General features: G+C 44.6%; 2 protein-coding genes across 2 annotated transcripts; one reads left to right on the top strand and one right to left on the bottom strand.

Moving 5' to 3' along the window:
- Positions 1–20: 20 nt before the first annotated feature.
- On the bottom strand, positions 21–5,736 carry wdcp (WD repeat and coiled coil containing). The gene is made up of 4 exons (XM_061091695.1): positions 5,633–5,736; positions 2,489–4,419; positions 2,250–2,370; positions 21–941 (listed from the first exon to the last, which is right to left on the bottom strand). The coding sequence occupies exons 2-4, from the start codon at positions 4,394–4,396 to the stop codon at positions 748–750; spliced, it is 2,223 nt and encodes a 740-aa protein (XP_060947678.1). The 5' UTR covers positions 4,397–4,419; positions 5,633–5,736; the 3' UTR covers positions 21–747.
- A 105-nt stretch (positions 5,737–5,841) lies between these two features.
- On the top strand, positions 5,842–15,758 carry fkbp1b (FKBP prolyl isomerase 1B). Its single transcript, XM_061091243.1, has 4 exons — positions 5,842–6,235; positions 6,875–6,922; positions 13,870–13,982; positions 15,009–15,758. Exons 1-4 carry the CDS (start codon positions 6,199–6,201, stop codon positions 15,135–15,137), a joined length of 327 nt encoding a protein of 108 aa, XP_060947226.1. The 5' UTR covers positions 5,842–6,198; the 3' UTR covers positions 15,138–15,758.
- Positions 15,759–16,256: the final 498 nt, after the last annotated feature.

Consider the following 16,256-nt stretch of genomic DNA (forward strand, 5'->3'; position numbering starts at 1 on the left):
AAATAAGAAAGGAGAAAACACAAGTTATACAAATTTAATATGTACAAGTCTAACGACAAAATACATTTTCTCTGTATTTTATTTCGTCTTCCATGACAAGACTGCACAGCCATGGAATGTATTGAGTAGTGCCCCCTCTAGTGCTGAGTTACTGTGATAACATAAATAAAGGAGAAAATCTCATGAGTGTGTTGTATGAGCCTAACACCTCAGAGAGGGTTGGTCAATTAAATAATAACCTATTCAGTGTATAAGTGCTTATCCAGAATCAGAAACTCTGCATTTGTATATACCTTACTTTATAATGGGTATGATGGATATGGGTTTATCTGCAATTCTCCATTAAAATACAAAACCATACATTTACATCATACAATAGTCTATCTCAGCTCTCAGAATATTTTCATCAACTCTAAAACATACAGCACTCAAAGCTGTTTGTGAGGAGCCATCACAGCACAGCAGGTGTCCTGGTTCAATAACATCACTGCTTAAAAACCATGGCTCACTGCTCAGACTAGTTTCATTTCAATGCAGTGACATGTAAACATCACATCTCAACAGGCCCTTTTCATATGACTTTTGTTTTCACATACAAAAATAAATTTGACATACATTTCTGCTTATTTGAGTTTTTGCGTATTTGTTTGCTCTGTTCGCTCTGCGTATTTGGATCAAGCCAATGATATTTAAACAATGTTTGTACAAGTCCATGAACTGAAGTGGGTGTGTGTTAAGAGACACCAACTACGTTGAGGCCTCTGGGTATGTGCTGGGGTTTCCACCGGGGGCTGGACTGGATGGGCAAGAGGTCTCTGGACTGGAGGGAGTCCGCAGGTTCGTTTTTCGCTTCCCGTTCCGCACCGTGAGCTCCTCTTTGGGCTTGAACGTCAGGGGCACGAAGCCGACTGCGTCAGCCACAAGTACAATCCACAGTGGACCTGGAGAAAGAACAGAACAGAGACTATTAGCTCAGAATCACAGATTGGGGAACCCAGCGTACAGAGGCTCGAGTCCTCCTGCAGCAGCTGCAAGTTTGCTGCCCGTCTTCTCACATGCTCTCTCCCTATGTGACCCTTACTATCTTGTCAACAAAGGCAAAATTTCCGCAAAAAAAAACAAAGGCATAAATTAAGATGGATGACATTTCTCCACTTCTTCCCACCAACCACAAAGCGAGAATATTGGTTACAAAACGCTGATTACAGAATCTGCGCAGGAGCATTTGCAGGAGCGAAGGTATTAAAGACCCAATCCAATCTATAGAGAAACTTCAACATACAACAGTGCGATAATAACCACCAAAAAGGTTGAAACCAATAAAAAAAAATTGCTTCATGTCCCATCTACCAACAGGGAGGAGGTGGGGTTTATGACCTACGCTGCAGTCTGCCACCAGGGGGAAATCCAGATGATTTAGCTTCACTTTTGAGTGCATCAATCTTTATCTAGAGTCTGTGGTTGGGACTAAAGGAGGCAATACAAATCTATTGAAAGACACTATTGTGTTGCATTATGGGGATCTCAATTTAGGATATCTTGAAAACCAAACTCACACACACATCAGTGTGATAAAATGACAAACCATCTCTGAGAACATTTTTCTAACATGTTCCTTGACTGGTAATCTGACCAACTTCCCAACCACTACCTTGGAGCTATACTGCAGCCAGCCACCAGGGGAGGATCAAGATGCTTTGGCTTGACTCTTGGGGACCTGTCACGTAGTCCAGCTTTATATAAAGAAATCTTTGAATAACTTGCTGCTGTGTCTCAGTTGGAGACAATCAGTCTTTGCTACAGAGGACAAAACACCATGCACATTAAAAGGTAGTAAGCTGCTTTCGTTTAAAACCTTATAATCTGACCTAGGCTTTTAATCACTTCCAATTATAGCTTATGTTAACAGAAGAGGTTCTATGACAGTAAAAATTAATTCAGTCAGCAATGTGACGTTTAAAAAACATCTAAAAAGTAGAGAGTTTGATTTATATAATCTACTATGTGGTGACTTCCATGTGCCTGTCACACGAGCTTGCTCCCAGTGGGAGTTTCCTCTAAGTGGATTTGATTTATAAACCCTCTGTCATAGCATGGTTAATCCTGCAGGGTTTCAAGAAGGCAGCTTTGTTACTGCTTCATAACAACAAAGCAGATTTTTAAAATGTATGACAACAAACTGACAGCAATGCCATCCTGAAAGTGAAGTCAATTTTGAAAAATGGCGCAAAAAGGGAGGCTGTACGTACCATACATCATCTCCACTATGGTGAGGTTGAACAGGTCTTGGAGGGTGCGCAGGCAAAGCCTCCCGTCACACAGCAGCACTGGCCTCCGCTCATCAATGAACACATTCTCTGATAACTGCTTCTGCATGTGCGCAAATATAGGAAAGGTAGAAATATCAGTCAAATAAAGCAAGCTGCATGCCACAATGCATAATCAACAGGCGGTTTCACAGGTAAAGATTTAGCAAGTGGAGCTGTACCTGACACGTGACGTTGGCGTAGGGGGGTTCAGAGGCATTGGGGTAGACGGTCAGGGCCTTCTTTCCATTCTGGGTGTAATCTCGGATTTCTGTCAGGCACTGCTGAACGTCTGCGAAGCGAGTGAAAAGCCTCTCCATGTTGTTGCCGAGCTGCTCCATGGCACGCTCCTTGGCGGGGGCCGGCGCCTTCTCGAGCATGGGCAGCGTCTGCTCGGAGTGGAACTTGTCCGATGGCTCGAAGCGAGGAGAGCTGGCCCGGCTGGAGTCCCTGCTGGCCTGGCCGGCCACTGCCAGGTTGGTCATGCGGTTGATGTGGTCCATGTCGAAGGTCTCCACGGTGACGGAGGAGGCACTGGAGATGGCTCTGTCTGATGCCTGGTCATAGGAGTCCACGGAGCTGGTGACGGGGCTGGGCTCGCTGCTCCGGACCTCCTCCACCAGCTTCCGCCTGTTCCTGGGCGATCGAAATACTCCCCCCCCAGGTAGCACCAAGTCCTTTATCCCTGAGCGCTCCCTGTCGTCCTTAGAGTTCTCAGAGTGCCTCCTAATCCCAGCGCGTAAATTAGCAGGAGACTCATGGCTGTGGGTGGAGGGGGGTGGTGTAATTGGAATCTCCTCATTGATCAACTCTTTGGCCACGAGACGGAGAATGTATTTATCTGTGTTGGAAGACGGGAGGAATGCAGGGTCGTTGGACTTCTGCCTGCCCACCATCAGCAGCAGCATCTTGTCACTGAGGAAGCAGACTCCTTTAGGCCTCTCATTGGTCTGCAGCGAGATCTGCTGAATGTTCGGCATCGCAGACGCCGTGATGCAGTACACGAGCACCATGTTGCAGGTGTTGGAGGCCACCGCCACTGTGGAGCCCCGCGGGTCGAAAGCAAAGATGTCTGGCACCAGAATCCCAGGGATGCTGACCTTGCGGGTGGTGGTGACCTTGCGCTCATATGTGACCAGGATGAGGTGTGAGGAGTCCTGTCCGGAGCCGGTCAACGTGTCTCGGCGTCGCAGGTGGATGAGCGGGCTGGGGTCGGAGCGACGGTGCCTTGACAGCAGGTGGGTGAGGTCCAGAGGGCCTGAGCTGGGGATGTAGGAGCGCTCAGAGTCAAAGGATCTGCGTCTTGCGTCCAGGAGGCTGTCGTCCTCTGGCCTCACAGCATGGGGGCTTTGCGGGGACCCCGGCTCTGGCGGCATATCGAAAGCCATGCCTGCATTTAGTCCACAGATTTTGTCCAGCGGTAGCTCGGTGGCCACGGCGACTTGTGCCTCAGCCGTGGACTCGATGGCACATATGTAGCCTCCCACATCGAAGATTGGGCAGAACGAGCAGGCCACCAGACTCTTCTGAATGTCGTTCCAGATGTAAGAGTGCAGAGCGCTGCCGATCGACACCACCAGGCGTGTGCCATCCTTAGTCCAGCAGGCACAGTGGATGAGTCCGCTAACTTTGATCTCGGCTTTGATTCTCCTGTTGTCCACCCTGACGGAAAATAGCACAGACGCGTCCCTCTTGGTCAGCACGGCCAGGATGTCCACTTTAGGATGCCACACGCAGCCCTGTGAGAGCAAGGGGAAGGGCTCGCTCATCTCGCAGGTTTGAGTGCACAGCAGCTTGTTCTGCTCCAGGGCGCTGAGCTGCAGCTGCCACACGGTGACATGCTTCTTGTGCTGAACAGCCAGCAGGGCCGGGGAGTCGGAGCAGCACACCGGGCCCCAGAAGAGCCCGAAGACGTGCTCAAACTGTCCTATGACGTTGGTGTCCCCGAACTTCACCTCGCCGTTGACGAAGTAGAGAGAAGTCAGGCAGACCTGCTTGCCGTCCGTCCATGCTATCCCATGCACGGGGTGAATGGCTTGGTGCAGGGTGTTGAGACCCGTCCTAAGCAGCTTTGCCTTACCAAGATCCATCCTGGCAGGTATGAAGACACGTGCTACAAAGAGAAAAAAACAAAACAAAATTCAGATGGTAACAATGATGAGAGAGCGGTATCTGATCTGAACGGGCACCGCACAAGAGCAGCTATTGCTACCTATGCAGATTAAGAATAGCCGAGCCCTCTCTCGTGTCTCCTTCCAAGTACATGCCTTAATCCCCTCGGCCTGAGCTGAGGCCGTTGTGACGAACACTTATAGCTGCTTATGCCCGAATGACCTTAACAGCACACACGGGTCCTGTTGGGACCTCTGGGGCATTAACAACATATGAGTGGAGCGGGGGTGTCTCATCACAGCACTCACTCGTCTGGTCGTCTGGTTGGATCCTCCCTTCGGAGAGATCTGATCATCCTTTAATCAAAATGGGATTTCGAACACTAAACGTGAAAGTCCAATGAGATAAAGAAATTGATTTAGGACCAATATGTGTAATAATTTGAGTATTATGTATATGGATCCTAACTGGCGGCAGTGGACAATGACTGTGGACTATAGTGGATCCGATCTTGATGCTGGATCATGATCTTCTGGCTGCAGCAGGACTGCTTGACATATAGTATTGAAGTTAATCTTCAAAATGTTTACCCTCATAAATGCTGCTAAAACCTTTCTCTTGATGATGTTTTCCTACACTTGACACCTATTGCACTTCTGTCTTCCTGGGAGAGGGATCCCTCACATGTGGCTCTCTCTCTCTCTGAGGTTTCTACGTATCTTTACCCTGTTAAAAGGGTTTTTAGTAGTTTTTCCTTACTCTTGTTCAGGGTTAAGAACAGAGGATGTCACACAATGTTAAAGCCCTATGAGACGAATTGTGATTTGTGAATATGAGCTATACAAATAAAATTTGATTGATTGATGATTGATATATATATTTAACTATTTCACCTGATTGATATTCACTCTATATTCTTTATGACATTGCTGAGCTGACCTTCTTGCAGAACCCTTCCCATTGCACTGTGTTGACCCTGTTTACTAACACATGACAACTAAACTTAATCTCCCAATGAACATGGATTCAAACGAGGTGAACCTCCAGCCTCCATTACGAGCAGGGGTGTTTCTATTCATTCACACAGGAGAAAAAACACTCGTTTAACCAGTCTAAAGTTTATATTCATTTACTTATTCGTGTGTGTAGTAGCAAGCTAGCTACAAACGAGCGGATAATTCAACACAAACGTGTATTTTGTAATATTAACGTACCTTAATAAACAAGCCGCATATCACGTGGTCTCCCCGTGGATCATTTAAAGCGAGTTTCACTTGATTTAATCCACGTTTTACCCAAATGTGTCCACAACGTTTCTTCCAAGCGACCCGGAAGCAAAACTAACCATGCGGCGCATTTGCATTCTGGGATATGTAGTTTTAATACGCTGTTACAAGGTTACCCGCATGGGGTCCCTACTCACGTGTGGCAAATACAATGTGTATTTTTAAGAGGATTGAACATGTGTAAATGTTAGCTGGGTCAAGTCATATCGCCGACGAGTGACTTTTAATTGAATTAGCACGAAGCTAACAGTGGAAGGACTACATCCGCTGTGTGGCGCCAGATCCTGAGCAGGCGGGACGGAGACGACGTGCTCGCCGCAGTGAGAGATCTCGCCGCCGGGAAACATCTCGGCTGTGTCTCGGTCGGCTGCAGCTCCGGGTCGGCGGTGGTCGCTGAGTGCATATGATCCCCCCCGGTACAGCCCGACGTGTCGCTGCTAAGTTATTATTTTAGCTCGTAGGTGTTGGAGCCGATCCTCGAGGAAAGCACAACCATGGGAGTGGAGGTCGAGACGATATCCCCCGGTGATGGTGAGTTGTTTTCATCCGCTCATGGGCGCCTCGATGCGGGGGTGGCGGTGTCCGGGGGCTCGGTGCTTCCCCGGGAATGTCGTTCGGATTTTGTAAGATTTAAAGAATTGATTTAAAAAAAACAGAAAATCAGTTGTGTATGAGATAAGTTATTTTACTCCAGAGGTGGATATAAACTAGTAGTATAATTCGGGATATAAATAGAAGTCTGTGAAGGACACATTTCTGGAGTGTGTATCTATCTATCTGTCTCTTAAATGAATGAGATTAAAGCTAATTCTGCCAGTTTTTCTCTTTTAAATGGAGAGTTAGCTCAGAGTGTAACTGTTTGACAGGGGACGAATCAGCTCAGGTGGATCTGTAGGTTTATTTCTCTCTTTTATAAATGCATTGATGGCCAATAAGAGGCTTGTGATGGTCCCTGAGGGGAATAAACCTCCAGGCCAAAGTTTCAACAGACTCATATCTGACATCAGCATGTCTGCAGGCAGAAGTAAAGGTATGGCATTCCTGCAGGGAACACATCAGCAGACTTGCCCCCCCCCCTGTCATTGTTCTGTAGAAGATTAAGGCGACAGCCTCCGAGGTGAACCAACACACTGTGACACTTGTTCTCTCTCTCTCTCTCTCTCTTTACAGGACGGACCTTTCCAAAGAAGGGCCAGACATGTGTTGTTCATTACATAGGTAACTGACTATTTGCTTTCTGCAGCCCGTGTAACCACATGTCTTCCTGTGTTGACGGAGGAAATTTGCCCATGTGTCTGTTTTGTTTATTATTTGTAATGTCTGGAGCACAACAAGGCTCACTCTCACAGAGTGTACACACACAGCCTGTCAGACATGTATACACCTGTGTGACACTCACACCGTCAAATGTATGGTGTTACCACAGCCACACCCAGATAACATTAATTACAGCATATTTGGGTGTCTCGTTGTGTCTTTTGCGCCATGCGTTTATGTAATAACGTACAGACACACACACACACACACATGCTTTCGTTTTCCTCTTGTCAGATTGGCCTATTTTGAGACGTGGCAGTGAGTCGCTGAGACGTTTGGGGAAATAAATTGGGGTTGTTCTATGCCCCTGGGTTGGCAGACCAGACAACTAGGTCAGACAGAAAGTAAACAAAACCCAGTTCCTGTGTCATCAGTCTGTCTGCGTATCACACGGGTTATTACACGGCTGTAAAAGTTATTGCATGCTTCTTGGCATTGTCTGAGTATTGTTTTATTGTGTGCGGGTATGCAGCTTTTACTTGTGCCTGATGGAGCTTCTTGGAACTGGTCCACATGAGTGACTTAATCTGTGGTTATATTGATTTCTAGGCCTCACTGACTTGTTAGTAGTACATACAAATTACAGCTCTGTTTGACCAGCGAGTATGTGGTTCTATTTAGACTGGTACATAGCAAATGTTGTGTTTTTAAACTCGTTTTTAGGGACAGTGGAAAAAATAATCAGATTTCGCCTTCTGGCCTGATCTTAGCAGAGATCAGCTACTGCAGTAAGAAATTATGCTATAATTGTAAATGATACATCTTGTGTAAGTGAAGCTGCTCTGTTGATTTCCTCACTGGGCTCGTGTTGTAGACTGAGGCTTTGTCTTTGGACAGATTGTCCTGTATCTAGCAATATTTTGAGTAGTGAATTAGTAAAAGCAGAGGATTCGTAGTCTCCACCAGCACCTCCATGTTCTCTGTTGTAATGATCACATCATCTGCAGGGTTTTTTCTTCAGACCCCCGAATCTCTGCAGTCTCCCAACAACAAGATCTAATAACTACAGAATTTGCCACAGCCTGTTAATGACCTGTGCCAGCATCGAAAGTGAACTCTACTTTTCAAACAATCGATTTATTCTCTCATTCATTCAAATTCCCCCATTTCTCTCTTTTCTCTTTTTTCTTGACCGACAGGATTTACTCATAAGCTCCTGGTATTTTAGCAGTGGTGGCACGTGGGATACAGAGTTAAGCCAAAGCAAGGACCTTTTCCAACCGAACACAAAAAGGGAAACAAATATGTTATTGCATCAGTAGGGGAAATGAGTTTGGAGTTGGGAGACAGAATAAAAATGTGGTGGCATTTCAGAGTATTGCTCTACACCACGTGAAACTCTGACCTTGGATATAAGGTGAGGATTTGCTTAACAATAAGTAATACTACTCTCTCTGTTAAGCGTGTAACTACAGGTAAACAGGTCACGATATTTACATTATGTCAGTATAGTGTTACTCTATAAGACATTATAGCTCTTTGATAACTGGACGTGGAGTGTGTGAGGAGAATATGAACTTTTCCCCCCTTCAATGCTTTTCTGTGGTGATGATGCAAAAGGCAAAAATTATCATGGAATTCACATTGAATAATTTTTTTATTTTGGTTATTTTGGCTACTGAGGATTAGTACCTTGTCAGGTCAGTGCACTGTAGTCCACACAGAGACTAACCCACATTTGTTTTATTTAGAAGCGCAAAGACAAGATTAGTTCAAGATCTAATAAAGGGATAGTGCTGGTAATGGAGGTTGGCTGTTGATTTAGCATTTAAGCCTATTCAAGTCATTCATCATCTGTCTGCACACACTTCACCCTCCACTGCACCCTGCACTGATATTGTTTTTACAGATTGCAAAGACAAACCATAAGGCTATGGAGAGGGTGACCTCCCAGTACTAACTGGGATTTAGGACCACTGTTTGCAGCATTTAATGTTAGAGAACCTCACTATCACAGAACCCCTCTTACACACACCTCCTAACTGCTGTTCCCTATTTGATTCACAATTTCACTTTTGGGATTTTAAACATGCAGACACGCACATGCCAGAGCTCACAGACACACAGATATGTGCGTGAGCCGCCTCTGACTCTGATGAGAGTAAAGGTCACCCAAATTAGTAGAGCGATCACTTGCCAAAAGACAGGTTGGAGCCATGTTGCCATGAGGGTGGTAGGATCAAATGATTCACAAAGCCTCTCTGTTTTTCCAAAGACTGTCTGTGAAGACGGGCGAGATGATGGCGCCCCAAAAGTGAAGCCAAGGTTTTCAATCGGTAACTGGTTGCAGTATAAAACATCTAACACCAAAGCATCATTGCAGATTGGAGCATATACACATTTAGTTTACCTAATAGTGAAAAAAGCTGCTTATATCAATATCCATGGCCTCCTCCATGTTATTGTATGGGACCTTGACCGAACCAATTTCAAAATACCCATTCATTTTAGGTAGTTCTCATCAAACTGCATGTCCAAGTGCTTATTTTTTCGAAAGGTTTAGTTTTATTAGTTATTTAGTTATAACTATGGTGTGAAACATCTATCTATTTCACTCTTGTCATTATATATGACTGGAAAAAAGGTTGAAAAGCTAATAGTGAATAGCCTGATTTGATGGCAGATGACATATGTGAAGAAGAGTCAGGGGTTGAAGAGCTTGTGAACCAGGCTGGGTTGGGAATCCAGCAACCACAAGCTAATTTCTCTGTGTCCGGCTGTCACCTAAGACAAAAAAAATGAAAGCAGACTTGATATCAGTCAATACGTAGAAAACCACTGCACCTTGTGGGTTTTCCTGATTGATAAAGTCTGATACTAGGCTGTGCTGATAAACGGTCCAGTCTGCAGCTTTAGGAGCAGCAGGCGTTACTTGATATGATGTCATGCCTAAATGTGGACGTCATTCCTTACCATGTTTGAGCTCCAGACATTTACGTGAAACGTGCTGAAGACGAGCCCGGATGGCTCTTGGGAGTGTGACGCACAGAAATAGACAGACTGAAACACCAGGTTGTGTGTCAGGAGATGCCACACTTCAAATGCAAGGGAGAGTGTTGCTCCTGAATGCCATGGGAAGCAGACCCGAGATTGTGAATTTAAAAATAAAGTTGTTGACATGCAGCTTCTAAATGAGGACGAAAAATATCCTGAATCAGCGTAAGCTCTCTGTGAATCATGGCATCCTGTTGTCCTGTGTTTTTCAGAGTGCATAGCATCAGAATGGATATAAATTTAATAAAGACGTAATTTTATTCTACTTATTCAAGGAGGGAACACCTTGTATTGAGTTGTCTGTACACAGGTTTTAGTAGGCAGGATATCTTCCTGCAGAAAAGATTGGAGAGGAATATGAGGCAAACTGTGACAGTGAGTCTTGAGCACATGAATAATAATTGAGCAAGCCCTGCTGGTCCACTGAAGAACCCGACACCTCATACCCGGTTCAGAATTGACTTGCCGGAGGAATATTTTCCTGCATGCACCAGCAACAATTTTGATATTTATTATCTTTGTTGTAAATACAATACACAAGCCAGATTTTATTCATCCCCATTGGGACGTGTATGCTCGCAGCTGTGCAACGCGGTTGCAAGACTACAACTTTGTCCTAGACAGATAGCTTTACACGCATCTCATTTCATCCACACTAAGGCCAAGCGGTGGGGGGTGGGGGTTGTTGTGCTGGCAGGCGTCCTAGACAGGGGGTGAGACAGGATACAGTATGCTGAGTAAAAATAACCCCACCCCTGCGCACTACCGCTTTTGCTGCAAAATGTGGCCTGAGCACTACTGAGAGAAAGCCTCTCATGAGGAGGGAGAGAGTCTGGGCCTCAGGAAGGGAAGGGTCCTGCTTTGTGATAACGCCGCAGTGATACAAGTGGGGTTTTTACAAGCGCTTTTGGATATCTTTTCTTTCCTGTAAGATAAAGACTGACAGCCAGCAGTAAAACATTTAGCTTTTGTTGCATGGCAAAAAAGTAAGGCAGTTTATAGTAGATATACTGTATATACATATATATATAGAGAGAGAAAAAATGTCTTTAGAATATACTTTGCTTGCTATTGTTAATTTGTTTTCCTTCAAACTGGTTTTGACCAGTTGCCAAAGTGTACTACAGCCCCTGTTGGTGTCCAACCCTCTCCTGGTCTATGGTGGCCCCCTTTGGACCACTGGGAGTTGATACTGCTCTGCTCTATGTAACAGTCTGAAGTCTTCACCAAAAGCATGTAAAGTGCCATTGGTGTACAATCTCTCCTACGTCAGCAGCCTCTCAGCGGACACCCCAACCCAGCCAGTGAGGCCCATAAGTGCAATGCCAAGCTTACGATTCCTCACTGGCTTCCCACTTGTGCTCATTGCCATCAGAGTGTCTTTGCAGCTTGCAGGCACTGCGGCCAGAAAGTGAACCTGCTTTTCTGCAGTTGATGCTGTGTAGCAGGTGGCCTTTGCCTTGACGCTGTGTACTTGATGACTCTGAGGTCAATGCAGGCCCAGCCCACTGATATCTGGCCCACTGTGATTCTTGGAAATGATGGACCTACTAAGTTTAGAGGAGGGGTGAAAATGGAGAAGGAGTACAGTATACCAACATTCATGTGACTAGATAAGCCAAACACTATGACTAAACTTCAGTTAACACGCAACTTTAAATGCCAAGAATTCACACTTGTTAAATTACAGCAGAGAACATTAAATCAACAGGGGATTACAGGGCGACCTCGAAACTGACAGGAGATGTTGTGGAATATTTGGCTGAACTAGGGTTTAAAAAACTTATCATTCACCTTATAGGTGGGAGACATGCATGCTTCAATCCCAGGGTATAGAATTTTAATAATGCAGGACATTCATATTTCCCTCGGAAAGTTAGGTATAATGCAGAAAATTATTAATATCTTATATAGTGTCTACATTAAATGTCTTGGTTGTTATTTTTCATGTGGTTTTATACAAAGGTACAACACCCACCGAAAGATCATCACTACAATGAGAGTAGAACAGGCAGTGGAACAAAAAGATGGGGAGAAATATTATACACAGGTTAAAAAGACAGAAAAATAATACAATTTAAACTAAAACTAGGGCTATGTTGTAGCACTGACGACCCGAGCACACACATTTTGAAGCCTGTTACGCTTCACTTCCTGCTTCTGTCATGCACCGCTGGACCACCCACGCTCACTAATCACGCATTACGGTCCACCCCATCAAGTTAGACACCATAGTGAAAATTTTATCTAAATCAAATTTAGTTTTAAAACGAGGCTTACCTCCTTTTAGGTGGTGCTATCCCTATGACTATACTAGACTAATAGATCTGTTCAAGTCAAAAACACTCTTTTCCCTCTCTAGATTGTATACATCTTTCACCTTTCATCTAAGACATCAAAGGAATCTAACACCACTGACACTGTGACATTAGGTGTGACAAAAAGTTGAAATTCAAGGTAGTTTAGATCTCCATCTTGTTGTGATGACACTCACCTCAATTTGAAGTTGATCTGATGAAAGCTCTATGACAAGTTTGTCAAAGTAAAAATGTACAATATGGCCAAAATGTCCACTAAATCCAAAATGGCGGGCTTCCGGTTGCGTTTTTCGTACTTTTTTGTATAACTGGTCCCGATACACCTGTGTTCCGATTTTGGTGAAGATCGGTTGAGGGGAAACCTACGGGCTGCGTTCCAGGTGGCACTGTTGAGCCATTTGGCCACGCCCATTTCCAAATACTCCAGAATACGTACATTTCAACCACTTTCTAATTAACTGCAAACTTTAGAATATTTTTGAGCATGTTGAAGCCTTCACAAGCACTGTACCTTGCTTGACCACTGCAGATAAAATACTCAGAATAACCTCTGTTACACCAAACTTGATGAATATACGCAGTGTTTTAAAAGGAAGTAAACCTGCTTAAAAAGGTGATGATTTGTTTTCTATTGCCAGTGGAGGATTTTTCGCCGTCTTGCTAAATAAGCTTGTTCACCCGGGTGCCTAGTCTCAGCCACTGCCAATCAGATCCGGAGCCGATTTCAAAACATGTGTTTTCTGCTGAGTCACTTAAACCGGAAGTGAATGCTGATGTAATCCATTCCCACTGCAGAAAAAAGCCAGATGGTAGCAAGTGTTAGCGTTTTTTTTGACCTGTGGGAAAGGGCTACTTAGGGGGTAGTAGTCATTGTGAAGTAGTGTCTTGGCTGTTGAGAGAACGTTCTCAGGGCATCGCCTCGGATGGCCATGGGGATTCCCTCAAGGGAAAGTGGCAGAGGGGGAAGTTGAGGAGGGCATGTTAAAACCACTAATGAAGTGGGGCCAGTGTTTCCGTGCCTTTAGTAGCGTTTAATGGCCCCAGTGTTGTCATCACGCCTGAGTGGCTGGTCAGCGTTCTGAAGGAGCACAGTCCTGCGCTGCTCTGCCTTTGTTACCCTTTTCTCCCTGTGGTCTAGATACAGACGAGCAGTGGCCTAGTTAACTTTAAAAATAATCCACTGAACCAGGCCATTGCCTCCTGATTCACATTCCCTTTGTACATTTGGGTATTTGAAACCGACCCAAGATCCTGATAAGAAACCCCGGCCAAAATAATTCCTCCGGCTGGAGCCAGCGCCACATTTGTATTCTTTTAACCTTAAAATGTGTTGTTCCAAAACATTAACTAAAGGAACTGTACTGCATGTGAACAATAAGTAGAATTGTTTAAGAGCAGGTGATATGGAGAAAAACAACCATTGAAATGTGTGTATTGTTAGTTTTTATTTTGCAGCACATAACCAAAAATGGGCAGTTTATTTACCGAATGCGTCTCGACTCTATGAATTTAGTTTTCATCCCTTCTCTCTTGCAGGTATGCTGCAGAACGGAAAGAAGTTTGACTCCTCCCGAGACCGGAACAAACCCTTTAAGTTCAAGATTGGACGCCTGGAGGTCATTAAGGGCTGGGAGGAAGGAGTAGCACAGGTGAGAGGGGAACGTTGAGGAGCTTAGCTTTGCTACATAATATGGAAAAGTATTTATTTGTTTATAACTGCAGTTAAAGCTGTTAAGTTCACTTTTTAATGCATGTCTGTGATGTTTGAATAGACGATACCACCCATTTGGTCCTAGTTCGTATACGTGTCGAAGTCGTATTATTACTTGATAATGCAGGAAAAAAGGTCAGATGATTATTAAGTAGTTTTCTATGGGGGTGTGTTCAAGTCCCATACTTTTATCACATTGCTGTGGGGTAGAACGCAACATCGCTAATTATTAACTAGCATTGTCCATGCACCCTGTTGTCTTTGCTTACAGCTGTTATGCAGTTAAATTCTGTATTTTACAAAGATGCAACTGTTTACATGTGTAGGAGACAAGCTGTTATTCCAGTAATCTGTGTAAACCAGAACGCGCGTGCCTTCCCTTTTACACTGGGACACGCATGCCCAGTGTACGCAAGCTGTCACGTGATATGCGTTTACAAGCGTGTTAGTGTGGACAAGGATATTGCCATATTTTAGCTTTTGTCAGCTAAAATGTAAAGTAAACAAAAACGTGTTGTGATTTGTCTAAAGCATGGAAGTCACCAGTTTGGTTTGTTACGGCCCTGCACCCTCACAAACTTGATTTCAGTTATTAATCCGACTGACTTGACTGCAGCTCAGCCTGAAGACAAACAGAGCCACGCAGTGTAATCGGTGAGGTTAGAAAAACTCCTTAAGGAGGATCCTGGGCTGTTGTGTTTTTACAGAGTATATTTTGCCAATGTGTAAACAAATGCTCGGTTTTAGGATCCTGATATTGTTCACTCTCACTCACTGTCACCATTTAGAGGGAACTCAAATAAATAGGAGCTAGTGTTAATGTTGCGTGTTTCGTCCTGTGGCAGGTCAGAATGTGTTCTGGGATATAGACCTGTGTGTACTGTATGTGTAGGGTCTTTAAAAGGCACATGAGAATAAAGCGAATAGTCAGTTATGTTTTCATTTTTTTCTGCCTGTCCTCCAGATGAGCCTGGGGCAGAGGGCTAAAATCACTTGCACACCAGATATGGCTTACGGAACGACAGGCCACCCCGGAGTCATCCCCCCCAACGCCACGCTTATATTCGATGTGGAGCTGCTCAAGCTGGAGTGAAATACGAAGGCCGAAGGTCGACAAGTTTGCATTCGCCACGACCTGTCTCCACAGGGTGCTGCCTCCCACCGCCATCCAGCCGCTCCTCGTATTGTTTCTACAATCTTCTACTGTTACAATATTTAAACGTTTACTGCTGCTTTGTTTCCATCCTGTCACAATAAATACTGATGCAAGAAAATTAACACAAACCACATTTTGGTTTGTCGTTTCGAGATGCAATTTTTTCATTTAATGCCGTTGAAGTTGTAAATTTTGTTCAACCAAGAGAAAATCCGTCACCTGATGAAAAGCCTAAGTTCTACGTTGCGATCGAAATAGACTGCCTTACAGTTTCAAGGACAGGGGGGGGCATACATGTGTTCGATACTTTTGCTCTGTTTTAACTGGGCATTATATACCAGTCTCTGCATTGCCACTTTGGTTGAGGTTTGTCCCGTGAAATGTTCCGAGCTATGTTGCTTTTTTAAGTATATTTTATATCCCTCATAAGCAATTACTGCAAGTGTACCCTGTCCGATCTTACCCAACACTGTACAGAACCCTACAAGAGGCGTTGCTACTGCTGTGACAGTTTATCGATCAACTCTTCAATAAAAATGGCATGTACCTTGTTAAGAAGTCAGCTTCCTGTGTGTTATAACCTCCACCAAACAGGTTGTGATTTCAACCCTGTCCGAGAAAGGTTGGGTTTGGCTGTGTGAGTATCTGTCTGTGTGTGTGTGTGTGTGTGTGTGTTTTGTTACCTGAAATACTGGGAATCCTTGCAGCGCCCCTGGGTGCATCCACATGGTGAGATGAGGAGAGACAGGAGGGAGTTGCAACACAGAATTTCCACAAAAGACAAAAAGAAACAAATATAAGGTGGAGGAGGAATCTGAGAACGATGGACGAGGATTGGCGGTAGCTCTCTCCGTTTGTGAGCGGCTCACCTGTGGAGCTGCCGACTGTTTATGGATCAACTCTGGAATAAAAATGACATGTAGCCTGCAAATAAATACTTAGCCAGTGAGGTTATGTTTTCGTCCCTGTCCGGTTAGTTGTTAGCAGGATTACGTGAAAACTACTAACTCGAATGATGAAAGGATGGGACATGGGTCAAGACAGACATTTTGGTGG

Source organism: Limanda limanda, chromosome 18 (assembly GCF_963576545.1).
Source record: "Limanda limanda chromosome 18, fLimLim1.1, whole genome shotgun sequence".
Taxonomy (NCBI): Eukaryota; Metazoa; Chordata; class Actinopteri; order Pleuronectiformes; family Pleuronectidae; genus Limanda; species Limanda limanda.

Bases quoted from the DNA above. Each gene is read 5' to 3' on its own strand.
- wdcp (XM_061091695.1), bottom strand. From the start codon at position 4,396: ATGGATCTTGGTAAGGCAAAGCTGCTTAGGACGGGTCTCAACACCCTG. The intron at 2,371-2,488 runs GTACAGCTCCAC...GCGCACATGCAG, and splicing joins ACGCCAACGTCACGTGTCAG to AAGCAGTTATCAGAGAATGT. The intron at 942-2,249 runs GTACGTACAGCC...TTCTTTCTCCAG, and splicing joins CATAGTGGAGATGATGTATG to GTCCACTGTGGATTGTACTT.
- fkbp1b (XM_061091243.1), top strand. From the start codon at position 6,199: ATGGGAGTGGAGGTCGAGACGATATCCCCCGGTGATG. The intron at 6,923-13,869 runs GTAACTGACTAT...TCTCTCTTGCAG, and splicing joins ATGTGTTGTTCATTACATAG to GTATGCTGCAGAACGGAAAG. The intron at 13,983-15,008 runs GTGAGAGGGGAA...CCTGTCCTCCAG, and splicing joins GGGAGGAAGGAGTAGCACAG to ATGAGCCTGGGGCAGAGGGC.